At 39.4% G+C, this 21,149-nt stretch overlaps 1 protein-coding gene across 3 annotated transcripts in view; it reads right to left on the bottom strand.

The window, feature by feature from the left end:
* GAREM1 (GRB2 associated regulator of MAPK1 subtype 1) overlaps positions 1-21,149 on the bottom strand; it is a 101,658-nt gene that overhangs the window by 58,214 nt on the left and 22,295 nt on the right. For 2 of the 3 annotated variants that reach the window (XR_001331812.2, XM_005517193.3), the window contains exon 2: positions 20,641-20,781. Coding sequence is in view for 2 of the 3 variants with exons in the window: in XM_005517193.3 (XP_005517250.1) it covers positions 20,641-20,781 (141 nt within the window). In the remaining variant the exon portion in view is untranslated. Of the gene's footprint in view, positions 1-20,640; positions 20,782-21,149 lie in introns of those variants that run through there. The other variant, XM_014257034.2, reaches the window with a different exon arrangement.

Here is a 21,149-nt window from a genome sequence, read left to right as displayed (position 1 = left end):
GGACGATTTGCTTATGTATCTGAATGGTGCTCTACAGAGAGAAATCTCGGCTGCTCTACAGAGAGAAATCAAAAAGGACTGTCAAGCTCTCTAACTGGTTAAACCAAGTTTGAAATTGAACATGTCATACAGATACTCACTTTTCTTCAGAAAAGAATTAGGTGTAAGAAAATGAGCTGTAGTCTGGTGATTGATCATGGATATTACTGTGCGCATATGCACATATACAAACACATTTCTTGCTACTGTGTCAGCATGTAAGAGCAAGACATGAAATAAAAAAATGGTTTCATGACTCCATGTTCTGACCAGCTTGTGCAAGTATTTTTTTAATTTCCAAGTACCCACTAAATACAGCTTAAGACCAGTCACAGCTCAGCTCAAGTAAGAAGCTTCTGAAGTTTCAGTAGCATTTTTTCGGGGTGCCTACAATGTTCTGCAGCACAAACAATTTTTTTTTTTAAATGCTACATTTTTGAAAACAAATTCTTAGAAGTACACATTTGCACTTCTGGATGTATTACCTTCCAAGATGAGGGGAAAAAAATAAAACCAGTTTGTAAAAAAAAAAAAAAGCACCTTTTCCATCTCTGTTAAAGAAATAGAAACAAAAAAACCTCCCCAAGAAAATCTTGGCAACAAAGCAGCAATTTTTTTTTTTTAGAGGATGATTTAGATATTAGGGCTGCAACACTTGGCAAATTTGCATTCATATCCTTTAACTGTATGATTTAAGCCCTTGTTAGCTTGATTTCAGTCCTGCTTAAAACCTTAGCTGTTATGTTAGACATACAGCAGACTAACAACTAACTGCTTTGTGAAATTCACATTTATGTGTAAGCAGTCAACATATAGAACTTATGAAGGGATTTTTACCAGTTAGTTTCAGCAGGATGAAGAAAGGACTAGAAAAAGCTATGGAATTAAGCATTTTTAGAGGAAATGCACCATACGGATTCACAAATCACAGGATATTCTGAGCTGAAAGAGACCCACACGGATCATCAAGTCCAACTCTTAAGTGAATGACACATACAGGAATCAAATTCATAACCCTGGTCTTGTTAGCACCATGCTCTAATTAACTGTACTAGGCTGGCTGTTCCTTTGAAAGGTCATATAAATCAGACTCAAGAAAGTTCTAATGAATAATAACTAATTATTATTATTTTTAATAATTAATATATAATATATATAATATAACATATATAATATAACATTTATATATATAATATAATTATTATTAATAATAACTTCTAATCTAATAACTATATGGTCAGTGAAGAGTGCTAAACTGCAGACGGCAATCTTTCAAGAATTCAAAATGGCAAATGGGTGTAACGTAAATACACCAGACATTAACAGTTCAATTTGTGGATGAAAGAGAAGTACCAGCCCCAAGAATAAACATACCCACAAACTGATCTGACAATAGGAAGAGTTTTGCAATTCAAGATAATACTAATAAAACAGGAAAGATGATTACAAAATCTGTCCTTGCAAGGGTCCTGATTACATCATGAATTTAAAAGACTATAAACTATCATCTTTACTACTTCCTCTAGTGCTTTACATTCTGTTTACCAAACAGAAATAGCATGCAAGGAGCGTGTAGCAGGTGTTCCACTTTGCTGTGCTGCAGCAGTGTCCCACTTGGCCACCACAGGCGTGCACATGCCAGCAGTGGGGCACCTCTGCAGAGCCGATGGAGGACAGCCCCAGAGCTGAGGCACAGCTGGGGCACGTGAACAGATTCTTGCACTATGTAAGCAAAAGCTGCTGCCGCTTCTGAAATGTTAGTGGTTAGGCAGACACATCGGAATTACATGATGCTCTTCTAGTTTTGCATCTGTGTTCACCAATATACTTCAACTCAGTGCCAAATTGCAACTGTTCTCACAAATATTCCTTTCTAGCCAGAGACCAAGTACTTTTAAAGCTGGTCTCTGGTCAGGATCAGGCTAGTTCAGTTACTATTCTTAATTCTGTGTCTCTATTACACAAGCCCACACAAATACTTAAGCCCAGAGCCAGGAATTCCCCTTCATTTTCCATCACCTCAGCCTGTAGCATCTGGTAAATAAAAATACAGAGTCTCATCTAAGAGTAGTTTATCTACATATGGGTTTTAACACCTTCTTGCTATGTGTCCAGCCTGTGGAACTTCAGTCTCATCCTGTTTCACCTGGGAAGTTCTCCTTTCTCCTGGTTGAGCCTAAATGTTGAGATGCCTCCAGACCAAGACTTTCAACAGCACGTTCATAGCCAAGAATGCAGTTCATCTCACAGAGAACCACAGGAATAGCCTCTCTGTCCTGTCCTTGCAAAACTACAGCAATAAGTAGCCTCTTACTGGAAGGTTTACAGAACTTAAAAACCATAGAAAACCTACTGCCACCATTCTGGACCTGAGAAGGATTTATGCTAACACAAAGCACCCTTTAAGACCATACACCAGTAACTTTTTAAGAAATTAATAATGGCTTTTGCCAAATAATATGACAGTCTTGCTAACTGCACAATGAAATAGGGGAATGTTCAGGGATTTTTTAAATGGCCCAAAATCTACTCTTACAGTTAAGAACTATTCAAAAATATTACAAATTTCTCATGGTCAAGTACAGCATAAAGGTATTTTTTCCACTACTGCTTTTCACAGATCTCAAGATCGCAAAGCTTTTACTCAAAAGTTAAATGCCAAGTAATTGAACTTGCAGGACAGTAGTGCCCAACAGATTAACATGTATCTTTGAACAACTGCAAAACAAGAGAGAGAGAGCAGTCTAAAAGTGACTTTGCTATATTTAGGAATAGCACAATCAATACAATACAAACATCAACTCCACAAATATAACTCGGGTTAGTTGCCAATGCCTGGAGCCAGTACATCTGCAGAGGAAAAAAAAAACCCCAGTAAATAATTAAATAAACAAACAGTTAAATCAGTCTGATAACATAAGGGGAAAAATTTCAGTAAAAGAATTTGCCAGGCACAGAAGAAGTGCTTTCTTTCATTTGGGGGAATTTACTAAATCTCTACACCAGTTTAGCAATCTCTTAGCTGTTCTTCACATGTTTACTTTGATTTTGCTTCAGTTACTGCGAGACTATTAAGTAGCCAAGAACATTAAGGTGATACCACACACAGGCACAAAATAACAGGAAAAAAATAGTAGAGGTTGTTAGATTGCTACTATTTTGACAAAGTAACTGACTTTGCAGCTCAGAGGGAAATGTTGCATTATAATCTGGATGCAATCAAATCTCTGGTGGGTTTGTTAATCATTGCTAAGAATAATCTGTCTGGTTGTTTACACTAATTAGAAGAATACTTGTGTCGACACCCAAAGTCTGATTTCCATGTTGGCCTGAACTCTTTATTCTGTAACTGTTCACAGTTACAATTTTGTCATCTCTATTAGTCAGTCCTTCTGGAATAGTCAAACACTGAAGTTAATAGTTCTCTACAAATCTTAAGTGATAACCCATAAAGAAAAGGAAGAAAGAAAATATCTACCACTGGACTGAAAGACATCCATGAAAACAGTACTGTGGGGTTTTACATTTACTGTGTTACTGACTTCTGCACAGTATACACTCCATTTACAATTAAAAGTCCTACAAATATACATGGCCACAAAAACAAAAAGATCTGCTGCAGTTTGGATGTGTGGGGTTTTATTTTGTTCTTGCTCTTTTTCAAACTCAAAAGTTATCCTACAGTATCAACCTCTACCAGCTAGTTTTAATGTATGCAATTGTATGCACTGGAAGGAAAGACAGAGGAAACAACAGCCAAAAGCCTCTGTTTCCAAATGCTTGATTGGACATGGTTCAAAGAGTCTGCAGTCCAACTCTTCAGGAAGAGGTGCTCACATTAAATAATACAAATCTTTTGTATATGATCATGCACCTGCTCTTTTCAGTGGAAACCATGTTGATACTGTTCACCCCTCAGTGTTTCTGAGCCACAGCAGTCAAGAGTAAGGAACCTAAAAGGCGCTCCCAAGACACAACACACATAAATCCATTGCTGTGGGTGGTTGGGAGCGACTAATTCAGTGCATTTAAAATTAATAATTATACTTACATCCGAGTTTGTAAGGATACATTTCTTCGTTGCTGCTATTACAAAGTAAATTTAATATGGAATCACATTTTTGTTGTTGCTGCCACTACATATGAACTACATTTCAAATGAAATCAGCTAAACAAATATATGCACCCTCCTATCTGCATTATCTCCATTCATCCCTGGGTATTAAACTGATATTGCTATCATTTATTTCTGTATATAGAGGGATATTCTTTTATAACCACTGGATCAAGCTTCCATGTTTAAGGCAAAAGGCTTTTGAATCTTAGCTGTTCCTGAGTAAGGTTTGGAAGCCTTGTCATCTGTAGCTTCCCCCTCCTCTCACTGAGGTGAACCCATAGATCCAAGGCACTGTGTTCAAATAATCAAAAGCCACCCACATTGCTTCCTTATCTTTATCACTTTTTGAACCATAGTAGTATGAGCAGACTACCAGAGAGAGAATACATTTCCAAATACTCAGAAATAGGGTCTTCTCAAGAGCCCTTATTAGTAATCCAGCTCTGCTCCCATTGAAATTATTGTGATTTTTATCACTGTCTTGAAAAAAGACAAAGATGAAAAAAAAAAATTCAATGGCTCAATTAAGGAAATGTTACATATATCCATGAAAGTTTTCCTGAGAGGCCAATGAAGAGTTTCATCGAATCCTTCCCTGCTGTTTGCCTTTTCTCTTACTCCAAACATTACCCAAAAGTTCTGACGTCACCCACTTGCTACAGCCACTTCCTTCTTAAGGCAGAGAAAAAAGAAATTTTCCTCCAGTGAGGAATTACCAGCAGAAACAATTTGATGAGCATTTCAAATGAAGACAATACTTTTTAAAGAGTTACCTGATGAGAGTTACTAAGTCCTAGAACAACAAAACAAATCACTCAAGACAAATTTCAGAGTTATAGCATTTGTTAATTTTAAGCATAATTAACTTGTGAAACTCAGCTGGCCTAAGAAGCCATGATACGACATGCTGTAGCATACAACAACATGGACTTGTGGCTGCAGAACAAACAGAACCTAAGTGTAAAAAGACAACACACAAAGTTATTTTTAAATCTATTTCAGAGAAACTGTTTGAGGACATAGGTAAGAGGGTGTTTGTGCTCATTTTAATGGTTCCTCACATGTAAGAACAAACTTCTAAAACAGTTTTGTTTATTTGTTTAGTACAGAGAATTCCTACAGGGGAGGCTAATATTTATAACAATGCTAGTCAAAGTATTCAGCCTCCATTCCCAAGATTATCCCTCCAACTGAGGAAAGCAAGAAACAAAAAGCCTCATCTGCCAAAACCAGCCCAAATAGTTTCTATTGTTGATTTCTTTTGAAGTCAATGATACTGAAGCCTTGGGCAAATGCTTACCAACCAGGTCCCCCATTTTAATTTTCCAAACAGCCATCCAAACAAGGTTTTGAGCTTTATAAACAACTAAGCCTTTACAAAAAGAGTATGTTTTAAACTGATCCAACTAAATTATGAACAAGATCAAGTATTATTCAAGTGCTGCCTTTCAAAATGCAACAGCTGAAACTTCTGATTCAGATTTGGACAAGCAGGGCTTACTTGTACTCAAGGGGAGGCCCCAGGCAGTAAATGCTTATCTTCTCCTCCACTTTATTTTATGAATGAATCTAAGTATCACTGTGACCGGATCAACAACAGTGGAAAACAATCAATACCCATCATCAGCACACACAATGCAAACACTAGAAATATGCACATAAATCAAGCATATGGCTCCTATGACACAGGACCTTCAAAGTGAGGGTCTCTGTTTACATGCAGTACAGCTCCTATCCATCAGAGCAGCTTATGAGCGCAACAGGCATTTAAAGCTGAAAATGTTCTTACCCTGAAAAAGTAGCCTTGTGTTAAGCAAGGCAGCAGATAACTCTGCTAGTGATTTGGGCAGAGCAATCCTCTCAGAAGCATTCATACAGTAGCTTGGTTTTCAAAACTTGGGGAAGAGAAATGTAATTTTGTTAGTCCTTAAATACTTACTTAAGAATTAAGTAAGTTAAGTTACTTAAGAAACTTAAGTTTCTAATTCTAGGACTTAACCTTCCTTCCCCACTCCCTTAAGAGCTTTTTCCAAAATGGAAAGTGGGGACTTTGAATTTCTTTTGCAGAAACTTTCTAACAGAAGCACCAGCTTCCTTACACACCCACTCAGATGTATACAAGTTGTGGCAACACGCCATAGAGGAATTTCACAGTATCACATACATCTTTCACCATCTCCCTCAAACAGATCAGTTAACTTCATTTTGTGCTCTTAAGATTTGTGACATTAGATACCTGAAGCTAGATGAACTACTGAAATATATTAAAGTACTATATTATTGTTAAAACCTGCACATGAAAGAATTCTTCTGGCTTTTTTTGAGAAACAGAGATGGAAAGTGCAAAAGCCTGATTTTGAGTTGCATTAAATTTTCTTTAAATTTTTTAAAATTTATATTTTCTTTTTCAGATGAATTCAAGACAATGGAAATAAAACTAGACACCTTATGAGTTTACTCCCAGATAGGAAACCGTCAGCTACTTACTGTACAGTCAGCAGGACCTACCAGCTCCTCATTGATCCTATTTAATTCATCACGCTAAAGGAGTGTACATACCCTTTATGCTTTACAATGGAAAACCTAAATTAAAAAAAAAAAATTAAAACCCCCACAAGCATCCCAACAGCAAAGAACACAGTTTAGCTCAGCCAAATTGGTAAAATTAGGTAGGCAATTTTGCTGCATTGCTTTTTTTAGTTATTTGCCTATAAGAGCATACCTTTTTTAAAATATATTTACATTTTCCCCCGAAAGGTTCAACCCACTCAAAATGAATGATTTTTACTGCTTACACACAAAGAATAAGTGTCTGGGAGTAGTCTGCCTTCAGGTATACAGATACTTTGGAAATCAAATCAAGGTGAGATCTAATATTGAGAGTGTATATATACATATATATATCTGTATATATATATATATATATAAAAAAAAAGTGAGAGAGAAAGAGAGAGGCTATTACTCACACCTTGCTATGATAATACGACTTGGCAAATACAGAGGGTCAAATGCCTCTGCTCTCCCCCTCTCCATATTGTGCTGCTATAATTGGTCACCAGCAATGTGACATAAAAAAGGTTTGTACGTTCGCACTCAGCTGGCACGTGTTCAGGCAAGGACTGGGGAGGGAGAGCTCCCCAAGAATCCCTGCTGGACACACAGTTGGAAGAAAGCCTGCAACACTGAAGATTAACAGTCTGCAAAAAGACCTCCAACACCCAGGCTGCATTGGCCAGCTGAAAAGCTCATCCCCAGATTTCGAACCAGTCTGTCAGACACCAGACCTGGCAGCGCCTGAGGCCAGCAGTGCAGCTCTGTTTCCAGGCTGCTTAGATAACAACTGTGCAGGCAAGGGATGGACTGGGAGAAGTTATTTTAAGTTGCAATTACGAGTTCATACGTTATCAAAAGAGCTGGATGAACACAGTCAGTGCTGCTAATAGCTTCCTTTTCTCTTCTGAAAGAGCCACAAGGATTTTAGTCATGGCAACTAAAGACAAAGTAAATAGCACCAGGTGAAGGGTTAGGTGCACATTGCGGCTGCTACTATCCCAGTGAATGCTAGTAATTCCCATTCTTTTTTCAGGCAATCCTACTGACACAGGTCTGAAACATCTCTATTTTTCTTGTAGAAGTACATAACCAGCCTCTTTCCTATGGAGGATCCAACAAACCCACTATGTAGTGGCAGTGCTTGAGATAAAGGACTGCACAAGCAGCCCTCACTCTTCAGCTGAGGGTTGGGTAGCCACAAATGCACACAGAGGGTGGGAAAGTACTTCATACTTTCAGAACAATCACTGAGTGGCCTGGAAAAGTGTTAGAAATCAGAGCAAGAAGGAAAAGCAGCACTACTGGACAAGAGGAACTTCAGAAGGGGTTAGCAGCAAGACAATGGAGCACAAGGTATTCTCCCTTTGCTACACACAAGCTAATTCCAACATGAGAACAACGACTAATGTCAGAGCCAATACCAAAAGTCATTGCCACAACACAGAATATTCTTCACCAGGCAAAGTTAAATGTTGAATGACAGCCTGACCTTGCCACAAGTTCATCTGAAGTCATAAGGCTGAATGAGGAAGTTGGGCATAAATAAGTTTTTACTAGCCTGAATCCTTACACAGCTGCACCTTGGCAATGGATTTCTCTTAGATCAGTAACACAGCCATTACTAACAGCAGAGACTGATCATCATCAATTTTATGCTCCCATACTGGTGGAACCCATGGTTTACAAACAATGGTCCCACCAATCCTCTAGACCTACTACTGGCTACCAAACACAGTATATTCTGACAAGTATTTATTGAAATTCATTTTAATAGGATTTTATAGACCAGCTGCAATCATTAACTACAGCCTTTCAGACTACTGTGACTTTCAGAAGGCAGACATTATGTTACTTCATTTTATTTGTCATTGAAAATTTCACATGCTCTAAAAAAGTATATATGGTACCCAGCCACCACTGAGAGGTAAAGAACTGTGTTCTTTCCAGTTTGCTAAACCAGGTTCTGCAATATTTTCTTACAACTTTGGTAAAAAACTGTTGCGGAAGCTACAGTGAAGTTTTGTCTTTCTTTAATACTTACATTAAGATGTTTCCCACCCCCCTTCCTGAAAGGAAACTCACCAAAAAGTTGCAGGATTTGATTTTTTTTTTTAAATCTGGCAAGAAGATGCTGCTCTAAGACTGTGCCACACACAAACTGGATGAGCAGCCAACTGCTGAGTGGGAGGCTCATTAAAAAAGGCCATTTGCTTGCCATATGTCTCTTTCTTCTAGACAGACTAATTCTAGTCATTAGAATTTTAACCAGAAGTGCAGATTAGCACAGCAACTTTTTGCTAAAATGGCACCAGAAATTTTCCTAGGCAAAGTATTGAATGCTCCTCGGTGCTCAGAGCAAGTTAGCAGTCTGACAGGGGAGCCCCGATTCCAAAGCAGGATTGGCAGAACGCCTCATCCTTGCAGGGCTGGTGTTTCCTGTCCTCCCAGTGGGGAGCCCTTGTCCCTCCATCTCTCCCTCCTGCTGACATCCACCACCACCCATGCTGCTGCTACTGTCCCCTACCTCCCCCTCACTCCTCTCCCCCACCACTACTGCCCTAACACTCCCACAGCGAGCAGGATGCCAAAAGTCAGCACAAGCACATCTGGTCCCAGCCATCTACCTAGAGATCTTTGGATTCACTAGATCCATCAGATCCTTTGACACCTTTGTGTGCCTTTGACGGTGTGTGTACTGACACACCAGTAGACAAACAGGTAACCCATAGGCAGCCACATACTTCCTGAAGTGGGAGAGTGGTCAGATGGCAGCAATCAAACTAAAAAAAAAAAAAAAAAAAAAAAAAGAACCACCAACCCACCCCAACCCTTAGGATTTCAAGTCCATCTCAGCCTTTTTTTAGACTCAGATAAAGCAGCTTTGCAGATAGGAACACATGCATACTAGATTTTATTATAAATGTCACTTCTATTTACATGCTGTTTTAAGACACTACCAGTCTGAACTCAAATTCAGGTTTTCTATTGATTTTATTTAGAAAGTTTGTCTAAATTCATGTGTTATGTTTCTATAGCAACTTTTCTCATGGATGGTTCAACAGCACTGCATAGAAAAAATCTGATACCATGAACGGTTACAGAACAGTTACTGACCATTTCCCAAAATCCTAAGTCCCACAGTGTCTAGTGAAGCCTAAGGCTGATTTAATATCATACAGCAACTTCATTCCTCAGAGTATTTCTCACCCAGACCCCAGGACATGCTTTAGCTCTTCTCCTACAGTGACTCTGAGAGACACATCCTTCTCAGCAATTGGTTCTGGGTTTCTAAGCCATATTTGTAAGAATCTCTCAACTCAGATCCACGAATCTAATGCAGCACTACTACTTTTTTTTTTGTTCTATTTTTGGCAATGCTATTTGTGTAGCTAATGTCTTAATTTTTTCATATATTTTGAGCCATAGTATTTAATGTATCAGTGACATAGTAGCTAAAGAACTGGATTATTCAAGTCACCCTGCCCATCCACCTCATCCCTGTTTCACTTTTCCCATCAAGGTTCACAGTGATCCCACTTGGCCTACACAGACTTTACTTTTTCAGTAAAAGGGGCCCACACAGCATTTTAACAGCTTTCCCATGTCAGTACTTTGTGCTGAATGCTTTGTCCTCCACAGACACACACCTCACACTTGCCTATGCTCAAAAGGTTATACATAATTTTAAAAATTAAATAAAATACACAGACCAATCATTCTGGCAGAATATAACGAATGTACTTCCCATCATTTTGATGAAGACTTTCAGATGGGATTTTTCATCCTACTCACACATCCCTCTTTTTGAACATGTGTGCAGCCATCATAACAAAAATGGGACCTTCCACATGATGAGCTGATCCACACACAGCAAAAGAGGGATCAGGTGAATGCCATGGAAAAGGCAACAATGACCAGATGCAGCTGGCTTGATTTATTTCAGTCACTCAAATGCAGCCAGCCAGATTTGGCTGGCTAGTCCCAGTCCACTGCAATATAGAATCCATGTGAGATGAACCAGAAAAGTTGAACTGGTGACAAATATTTAAAGAGTGTGACGTCAAGGTGCCTCCCCTGAAAAACATAACCTTAACACATGGATTTAAAAGGTCTTTCTTACTCTACATAGGCTATCAACCATCCAAGATGACAGTAGTGTCTGTCAGCATTGTAGATTTTGTGACAGCTGGCTCAGCAGCCTGGCATTCCTTGTTTGAGGGCATTTATGAAAGCCTTCTTACAATGGATTTCCTTTTTTGCCCCTGCTCTACCTAGCTTTGGACTCAAACTGCACTTGGGTTCAACAGAAGAATGGAGGCTCACCCGAAGTAAAGGGGATGGAAGACAGAACTTCATATCTGTACATAAAGCTGCAAGAAAGTAAGTACAGGCTCTCAGTTTCTCTCTGTTGCACAGGTCCTTCAGAGCAAGAAGTTAAATACCCATGTTCGTCCTCTGCAGGTAATAATGGTCATCTTTGCTATTAGTGCTAATAGCTTCCCCCCCACTCCCTGCCACTGAAACAAGTTCATCTCTGCCAACTGAGAACAGAAAACCTCTGTACAACAGCCCACGACAGAGGAAAATGCCAGCTTTTCCACTTCTTTAACTTTCAAAGCTCACAGAAGTGCCTTTCCCTGACACAGCAGAATCACTGCATTGGATCACAGGCTAAATTAAACACACAAATTACATTCTCCATATAAACAGTTATAATATGACTTAAATAGCATGGTTTTATTTTCCTGTTGGCACCAATTGGTACAGTAGTTCAGTCAAAGCTTAGGACATCAGTGATGTCAGCTGCTTTAATTGGCAGCACTGACGTGACCAGCTCTCGTTCCCAGACATGAAGAGTGCCGGTTTCCATAGGGAGGATGCTGACTGAAGAATTCCTACCACACTTCCTATCAGTTGTTTTCAGCAGCAAATATTGGCTCCAGCAGGGCGAAAAAAAAAAAAAAGAAAAAAAAAATCATCTGTTTGGGCATCCAAAAATTCACAGGATGACGTCATCCTGTGAGACAAGATTTCTCTGCAGCTCCCTCCCTAACCACACATGACCTATCAAAATTCCTGCTCTACATTCCTGCCAGCTGGGTTCTGTATTTACTGAAGGGAAAGACATCAATAATTTTTGCCTTGCTTGTTTGCCATGTTAGCTCAGTTGTAACAGTTCCCCCTCCAGCCCCCAGAAGGAAAAGAGACAGTCTGTCTGAAAGAGTTTTCACAGACTAATTATAGAAAGCTCATGGCAATTTCTTCCCTCACAAATTCCCATGCAGATTTAGTCCATGTAACAAGTCATCAGTAAAGAAAAAAGTGGGGATGAACTTGAAACAAAGTGAAACCAAAAGCAGAAGACTCAACCAGATGAAATGTGCAATAGCTCATAACCAAAATTCCCAAGCATTAAAGGCTGTACTTCTTTGCATGAGTCTTCATCTACTATTAGCATGAACTGTGATCCAGGTAAGAGTCATGGGGTAGCTGCATTGGTGATTGCTTCATTCCTAGCAGTCACATGTGCTTGCTTTCTTCTCCACCTGGTACTCCGTATGAAAATTCATGCAGTGTTACATGACAGATTAACAAAAGGCATCATTGCCCATATGAACCATCAACTCAAAATACACCATTTCTCAGAATTTAATAAAAATTCTTCCCCCAAGTTTGCACAGAAGGGAAAGCATATTTTTTTCAACTGATTAAACATAGTCTTTACCTTTCTTTTCTCTTTACTCTTTATCACATCAAGTGATAACTTCAAGACCAGATGGGTAGTGTTGAAACTGTAAAATTCCTACTTAAGGAAAATTGGTGTGATGTTCCAGATTGCAATTACAGACTATAGGCTAAGAGACCCTCTTTGACCATCTTAATTATCCTTAGAGACTTGTAACTGAATGTTTTTCTGTCAGGGAAGGCAAGGGGTGAAGCAGCTTCTCACTTTATTCATGCCTTGCTCAGTGCCTAGAAACAGGCACTGTTTCCCTGCCTCAACCTTGCTTGCAGGAGTTCACCAGCTGGGTAGTCTGTAGCGTTCATGTAACTCCTCCCTTTTGAATTCTGAAGTTAGACCTCATGAAAGAGGAGAATAGCTGTCTCCTGAGAACTCAGGAGCCACATTTCCAATTTCCTTGTGCCTAGTGCTTAGGGTAGCTTCAAATCAATAGAAATGCGGGATCAGACCAGAACCTCAAGTGCAGCACTGAATACACCTCAGATTCCCAGTGGGGATCAGCCTTTTTCTCTCAGCTTCCCAGTGGTTAAGTTAGGCAGCTTTTAAGACCCTCTCCCAAGCACTTAAGTCTTTCCAGCATCATGCAAATGAGCCCAGCACTCCCTTGTTCCAGCCAAGAGCTAAGGCAAAGTAATTCAAGCAATGCCAAACAAATCCTGTGTGATTCAGGCCATCTCCCAGTCTTCTGGGAACCACTTTCCTGGCTGCTATTCTACCCTTCCCTCAACTGCAATCTTTCAAAAAGTCATCCTCCCCAGTTAATTTCTTTTGTATGAGCCTCTAGAACTTTTTCCTAATTGATGCAGCTCTAATCGGCTTTTTTGCTGCCCACGGAGATGTGAAACAAGCAAACAAAATGAAACAAAAAACCCCACCAACCACCTTACAGTGAACACTTGTAAGGTCACAGCTGAATTTCAGCAAGTTTCAAGTCCGCAGACTTTGAGTAACAGCCAAGAACTGTGGAAGTCTAAGAGGAATATGTGATACTAGGAGTCATCTGTTGTAAATTATGCAGGTTTTCCCTCTCTCTTCCTACTTCCCTCCTCACAAATAAAACACAAAGTTAAACGCTGAGCCAAATCTTAGGGTGTTTTGTTTTTTTAATACAAGGATAAGATTATACTTGTGCTGAAATCAAAGCAGAGGAGAACAAGAGATCAAGACTAGTGTATCTGAAAGTATCTTCCCACCTAGTACCTCACTGCAAAAGGACTGAAAAATATCCCTGTCATCACAAGCTTTTGGTCCCTTTGTGCTTAAGGCATCAAGCAAATTCCACAAAACCAAGTACATTTTATAGTGGAACTGGTGTCTACAAACCAGACTCTTATTCCAGGCTAGAAAGCAAGAGAGAAAATGCAAGTATTTTATTTCCATTAACTTCTGGAACATAATCAGACTTTTCCTCCACTGCTTGAAATATTATTACCCTGTGAACTAATCCTACTTTTCTCATTACATCAAAGAGCAACAGTCTTTGAGGGCTGCAGACTCTTACAGCAGTTCCAGTTTTGCTGTCTGGCCCATCTGAAATATCTGAAAGGTAAATTGGAATTAAAAGAGTGTTGAATGTGGTATCATTAAAAAGCTGGATACAAACTTTGATTTACCCACCCACCAAACTGAACATCAAGCAAATTCTACAGGTTCTGTAGGGGATACCAAGAATCTCACAGACATAAGGCTGTAGATACACAAAGAAACAGTTTCACAGTCTGCTGATTTTAATTTATGAAGATGGTAACTTTAAGGAAACTAGACACTGCAAAAAAAGTTTGGCTCGGTCCAGAGAGATGAAGTCAAAAGTGAAAGATTCTCAGCTGTGCAACCTGATGAAGAATTGCACAGCGTCATTTCACTTGACACGAAATTTGAATAATTTCTCCACACTGAAGAGGTATTGCTGATCCATAGCTTCCATCCTGGGAAGCTGCCAGCACATGACTGTAGAAGAAAAGGCGGGGGGGGGGGGGGGAGGGGGAAAGAAGGAAAACGTATGTGTACTTTCCTTAGCAGTTACAAAACAAAACGCAAAGTAAATTGGATTCTCCAACACAGGTGATCTGACAAAAGGGGAATATTTCATTAAAATTAGGTAAAAAGCTGCTGCTTCACCAGACTGGCTAATAGGGGGAGATGAAAGAACAGGAAGAACAAGTGCACCCACAGATCCAAAAAGGAATAAGTAATTTTTGCCAGCAATCTCATTGAATGCATTTTGATTCTGCAATTTGACATTGCACTGTAGATCAATGGAGAAGTGTTTTCAAAATGTAAATGGGCACAGAAAGTGAAATAACAGACAGGACCATGGGAAAGTCTGACAACTTGAAGGAAACTCTCTGAGGAAAAAAAAAGAAGGGGAATATGGATATTTGCTTGTATATAAGAGTCCATCTTGTTTTTCAAGGGGACAGGTTTGAGAAGTCAGAAATATGAAGAATTTCCAGACTACAATGCAGTGATTTCCTAGAACAAAAAACTAAGCCTTTGTGAGGAAAATGAGGTAGCAACAAACTAAAATCAAGTCAGTAACTATATTTTAAAGCATAAACATTTCCAGAAAAGCATATAACAAAGCTATATGGGCAATTACAAGTGTTATGGACATTACTGATCTCAGAGTTGAGGAGGCACAAACTGTTCAATAAAATGAATGCCCTCTCTCTCTCTGCAATATTCAGGCACTACTTTAAATCAGACTTTTAAATTAATATTAAATGCACTTTTTTCTATATGTTTATAGGGAGAGGAAGGCTGCTGTTCTCAAGAAACATAACACAGTCAAGTATTCAGAACTACAGAAGTCATATTTCTCTTTTAAAAGCATCAAGGGTATATGCTGGTGGCAATGCTCTTATTAGAAGTATTTGTGAAAAGTTTTCAAACCTCCGATTGCTTTTCAGGTGCACAACCATTTTCAAGAAAAAAAATAAAAAAACAACACAAACTTGAGTACTGGGGGGATTAAATGTGTGGGTAGGTTTATTTTTTGGTTTTCTTCTGAGGATATCCATTCATTAATCATTTACCAGCCCACGTACACATGGCAGCCTGCCTCTCTCAGGAGTACTGCAAGTGAGCCCTGCTCTCTAGAAAGTGATATTCTGCTGCAGAGCACAAAAGCCTCGGGAGAACTATGTGATAGCTCAGTGCCAGGTCAAGTTCAAAGCAAAACACAAATTAAAGTGCAAAACATTTCATATCAGGGAGTGGTGTGCCTGTTGGCTGGAAAGGACTCACCTAAGTTCTTTTCTCAGTTCTCTCTCTAAGGCAGTGTCCCTCCCTGTCTTAGATCTCACCCAGCTCTTTGAACTTAAAATTACCCCATCAGAGCTGTGCTGCTCTACTCACTCAGAAGAACAAGCACAGCTTTCCCTGGCACCACCTGCTCTTCCCAGGGAGGCAAAGCACCGGACAAAGCACTCTTTGTCCAGCACCACCTTCCTTGATCAGCAGACAGCATTAAATTGCATCTGAGGGAGTGGAGTCTGAATTAAACTTAAGCAGGCTCTGTCCCCAAAGCAACACAAGCTGGCAGCAGATACCATAAAGCTGAGGAGCAAAGGATGTGTGCAATCTATTGTTTGCTCTTCTCCCCAGGACCAGGAAGAGAGCTCTACAGCAAACTTACAGAAGACCCAACATACTGTAAACATCTAAGAGTGCTCAGCATCACCCAAGGAAAAATCTGAGCTCTTCCAGACCTTCCAAACCAGGATGTAGCAGGTCAGGGTGGCTAAAAGGGAAACAGCAGCTGCTGTCTCTGTCACCATCTCAAGACAACTGGGAGATGCCTAACTCACACCATGCTCTCCTCCCTCAGTGTGCAAGGGATGGCTCTTCCAGGGTGGGTAGCAACAGGCCTATGGGAATGGCCTTGGAGGCAGCCATGCCTTTGGACCTTTGGAGACACAAACTTTGGCATGTTTCCAAATCTCAGGGAGCTGTCCTGCTCTCCTGTTGCCAAGGCAAGTTCACTCTTGAGAAGACCTGCAGAGAGTCTTCCTCTGTGCTCTGTGCTAGCAGGACACGGGGAGGAGCAGGCCCATGAGGCACCGCTCCGTGATTAACAAATCAAACCAGTAGAAACAGGTTTCAGTGGGGTGTTTGTGCACCAGTTCCAACACCAGAGAAGGGCTTTCTGACTCATTCCCATCCAACACCCCACCTGGGAAAGGTTCACATGACAGGGTTTTATATTTCCTCATTTAAAAGACATTAAGAAAGCTATCAGTACACTTGGGAAAGCAATCAGAGCAGGGCACCAGTGATTAATCTGTATTAGCAATTGCACACCTTCACTCTGGTGGGGAGGTGTGAGCTCACAGGAGTATTTTCAACATCCCAGATGTGTCACAGTGTGGCACACCCTGGAGTAGGGTGTTACTTTCTAATATCATTATAGAAGTATTTTTGTTATTAGTTGCCTCCTGTGTGGGCACAGATGGCACCAGATACTTAAGAGGCATTCCCTCGAAACTCTGGGCAAAACTGAGTAGAAGACTACAGAAAAAGAAAAGGATTTTTACATCTGTGTGTTTGTTTTGTTTTTTTTTTTTTAAATATCATCTCAAAGAAACAGCTTTCCTCTTAGAATGGAAAAAAACAAACAGTTGAGAAAATGAACCATCAGTTGCAACAACAGAAATAAGGCCTTAAAAAAACCTAGCATTAAAAGTCCCGTTATGATTTGATTAAACATGGGAGTGAGTATTTGGGGCAAAATTACCTAGATGCTGCCAACTCATCCTAAATTATTTTTTTCTTTCATTGCATGCACTCACCAACACTAGCATGGCCTTTCAAAGAAAAGACTGCACTGTGTAGGTGGGGGTATGTACACACTCCACAGCCTTCTGTGCCACTTTTCCTGTGCAGCAGGTTTTAAGCAGACACATCCAACTTGATCATCCACTTTCACATCAATTATCTGCACACATAAACAGCTGTGACCACATAGCACAGGCATTTACAACAGATTGAACCTAAGCCATTTACAGCCAGAGCAGAACACCTCAGCGGCTTGAGCTGATGAATCCTCAGAAACACTTTTAATAGTTTTGAGCTGCAGAGCTCAGGAAGGTAATGCAAGAAGAATCAGACAACACCCAAGGGCCACAGTATTAAAACTCTGAGAGAGTCTCTTCAGTGCCTTTCAGTTATCACAGAACACATCTGAGATGTGGTCACCAGCATATCCCTGGGACACATCTTCATATGCAGAACTTCAGCAGAAGAGTGAAAAATATCCTTCTTGGCAAGCAGCAGCACAGCCAAGAGTAATTCTGCAAGGTATGCCCTGTATCATCCAAATTGAGATCATAAACCAGTATCTTCCAGCGACTACCAGGGGAGACATTTATCAAGGTAAAGGTTACTGTGCTGCCTAAGGAAAATGTAACCGGTAATATTTATCATCAGCTGGAGGGTATTGGTAACACACACTTGCTTTTAGAGTAGAAATTAAGGATATCAGAGTACCAGGAACAACACAAAACTAGTTCAGACAGAGAGCTGATAAGACCTTCCTGTAAATATCAAGTGTGAATTGTGTACCTGAAGAAAGCAATTGACACCAAAGGAATGTCCATATGCTGTGACTGTACTCCTGTGAAACCCATTCTTTCACACCAATACAGGGCACTATCAGGACATTAATTTTGATATGCTCTCCATTCTATATGCATGTGAAGACTTCTGTTGTTTTAAGTGCCAGAAACACATTAGTTATTTGGTTTTAATTACATAAAAATTCAACTTGATGCTACATTAATATCTACTCTAAAGAGAAGCAGGCTGGAGAGAATATTTAAGAGAGAATGGTTACACTAACAGCTGTTATATATGATCTTTAACAGAAAAAATTAACCATGTCTGCCACTACCAAAAGAAACATCCAGGGTAGCACTTTCATTTTAGGGAAAGCACCACCAGCAAGACTGCACAACTCAAGTTCTAGTAATAAAATTTCACTTAAATGTAAAATACAGCATTCCCCTTCTTTAGTAAGGCTTTATTGTATTTGTTTTATTGTATTGTTTAATAAGTGTATCAAAACCTGTTTTAACAAGTAGCAAAATAAGATTTACTTTATGCTCATATTTATATATATATATGAGTGATGACTGTGGTACTTAAACTGTAATCTCAGGAAAATAAAATCAGTTTCAGTGTATCCTCCTGCTCAACTGTTACAACCAAAATCATGTTGCAATTTGTGACATTGAAATTCTTGTAGGGTTAAAAAAAAATAAAAAAAAAAAGTATTCTATTAAAGCCAAAACAAACCTAGAAAGTCATTTCAATGAACTCTTATGTTCCATCTCTAAGGGTCATTCTGGCAGGCAGTACATCTTAGCTGGCACCTCTGTCTGGTCCTCCACAGCAGCACAAGTTAATCTTTAGGGTAGGGAGAACACTTCTAACTGCATTTATAGATCCAAATGCCAAACTGCAGTGCTTCACTATCCTTCACACATGCTTCAAACATGTAGATTCATCTCTCGTGTAGGCAAGCCCATCAGACATGCTCTGGTTCTGCATGCTAGCACAGACAATTTTTGTGAAGTTCCTTTGGCAACATTGGAGCTCATCGTGTGTTCAGTAAGTGCCCTCACTCGGTGGAAGCTTCTGAACTTTCAGGTATTTTCATCTCATTAATGAGAGTTTTGTGGCAGGGAACTTTCTTTGACAGCAAAACGTATTTTGCTAACTAAACACACCCTCTTTTCCTGCATTAACACAAGCCAGGAAGAAAAGCGCATTGACACTTTCGCAGTATCTCAGGGGATAAATTTTGATTTTGCTGGTGTCTGTGTAAATTTAAGACATGAATGAATGGAAACATGAAGAGTCAGGAAACCCTGCTTAGCATATCTTTGCTAACTTTAAAAATAAAGAACCAAACCAAGCCTTCAGTAAACCCCTTTAGATCTTTCATACCAATAACCATTTTATTTTCCGTTCTCCTTTTTCCAGGAATCAATGTAAGGATTTTAAAACACGGAATTAATATTGAAGGAAGTGAAGTGTTTATCTGTCCACACCACTGGAGCTTATGTATTCAGGAGATGTAAAAAAAACCCCAACAAATCAATATTACTAAGCATAAGCACTAGAAAATGTTTATGATAAGAAAGTTAACTTCAGAGAGTTTTAAAGCTGCATACATTATGACACTATATGCCATCAGACCAAAGCCTTTAACTGTATCTTAGAAAAATTAACGTTCTAGCAGTGAACTCCAAGGAGAAACAGTACCTAAGAAGGCAAGTGGTGTAATTTTCATCACTGGAATTGGCTGCATTGCAGCAGTACTGGTGTGACAGACACAAAGCAATTCAGCCAGGTCTTGTCCAACTCAGCACACCCTCAGTGCGGAGTGTTTTAAAGGAGACTGTAGCAGAGCCAAGTACATTATTCAATTGATAACTGGTTATACAGAAGACTAATTAAAACACTGAGCCCACATCTTTATTTTGTAGCCATGGCTCTTTCAGCTTACATTTTCCAGCTTTTAAAAGTTTTCTATCTATTGCTGTAAGATAAGCACTTCCCACTCACATTGTATTGTTCTGTTCAGCTTGTGAATAAGGACACTAAGCAGCAGGAAAAAGTATTAAAAATAATTTCCTAGGAAAGTAAAAATAATTTGAAATCATAAAATAAATATGGATTAGTTGGATCATAGCTACTTGGAACAACAGTGTTTCTCTATCACCCAAGAAGGCAAAGACAAGGCACTAGTGAAGAGCACTAATTTAAAACTGCAGTATTATTACGAAGAGTCCCTGACGTTTAACATGGAAATATCAGAAAATCCTCTCCAGCTTGAATGTAAAATCTATTCCATCTTTGACCAAACATTTCAAGGCAATTTCAAACTTTCACACTTGTGTCTCCACATTCACACATGAGAAGTGCTGGCAACTCATTACGCTCAAATTGAAACCAATTCCTCTACACAGCTATGTCTTCTGTCAATGTGCTGCTCAATGAAATACATCTATTTAGCAGCCCTGCGAGCAAGTCAGTATCTCTTGCTCTGTAACATTACTGAAAAGCTAACTCACTGACAATGGCATGAGAGGCTTAGCTTCACTCTCTCAAATATAATGATCAGTGTAAGTGGTAGGCAATTAATTAATTTTGAATTTGTATTTCAGGTCAACAATACTTTTACCTGCATAATGTACAGGGATTTCTATCTTTGGCCCGATGACGTAGTGACCCTCCTCCAGACTGTGAGCTGTAATTGTTGTCCACTGCCGACACGAATGAATCAGAAGATAATCGCTCTCCCGAAGACCTTCTATAGTTTCTCCTGCAAAATAGATGTAGGGTTTTTTAAAAAAATAAAACAAACTGCACTTACTGCATGATGAATTAGGAAGACATCACAACAAACATTTCATTCTTATTGGTGTTTATTTTTTCCAGACTTTTTGATAATTAAAAATTCAATTAAACAAATTTCAACTCCAGTATTCACTTTTGCAACTTAAGCACCTTACCTTCCAGAAAAGAAACATGAAGCAAAATACCTCAGTGCACACATACGTTATCGCAGAGATGCAATCCAGATTACTGAATAGTGGCTTTGGGGCTCCTTTTTCAACTTTCTGCATAAACACATTTTTCATATTTCTGTTTTGGTCTGCCTATCTCACTCAATACAAATACTTGAGAGGT

This window comes from Pseudopodoces humilis, chromosome 1, assembly GCF_049639895.1.
Source record: "Pseudopodoces humilis isolate 2021_Gansu_Grassland_sample_001 chromosome 1, ASM4963989v1, whole genome shotgun sequence".
In the NCBI taxonomy this organism is placed as follows: domain Eukaryota; kingdom Metazoa; phylum Chordata; class Aves; order Passeriformes; family Paridae; genus Pseudopodoces; species Pseudopodoces humilis.
This window is presented reverse-complemented; position numbering and strand designations above follow the sequence as displayed.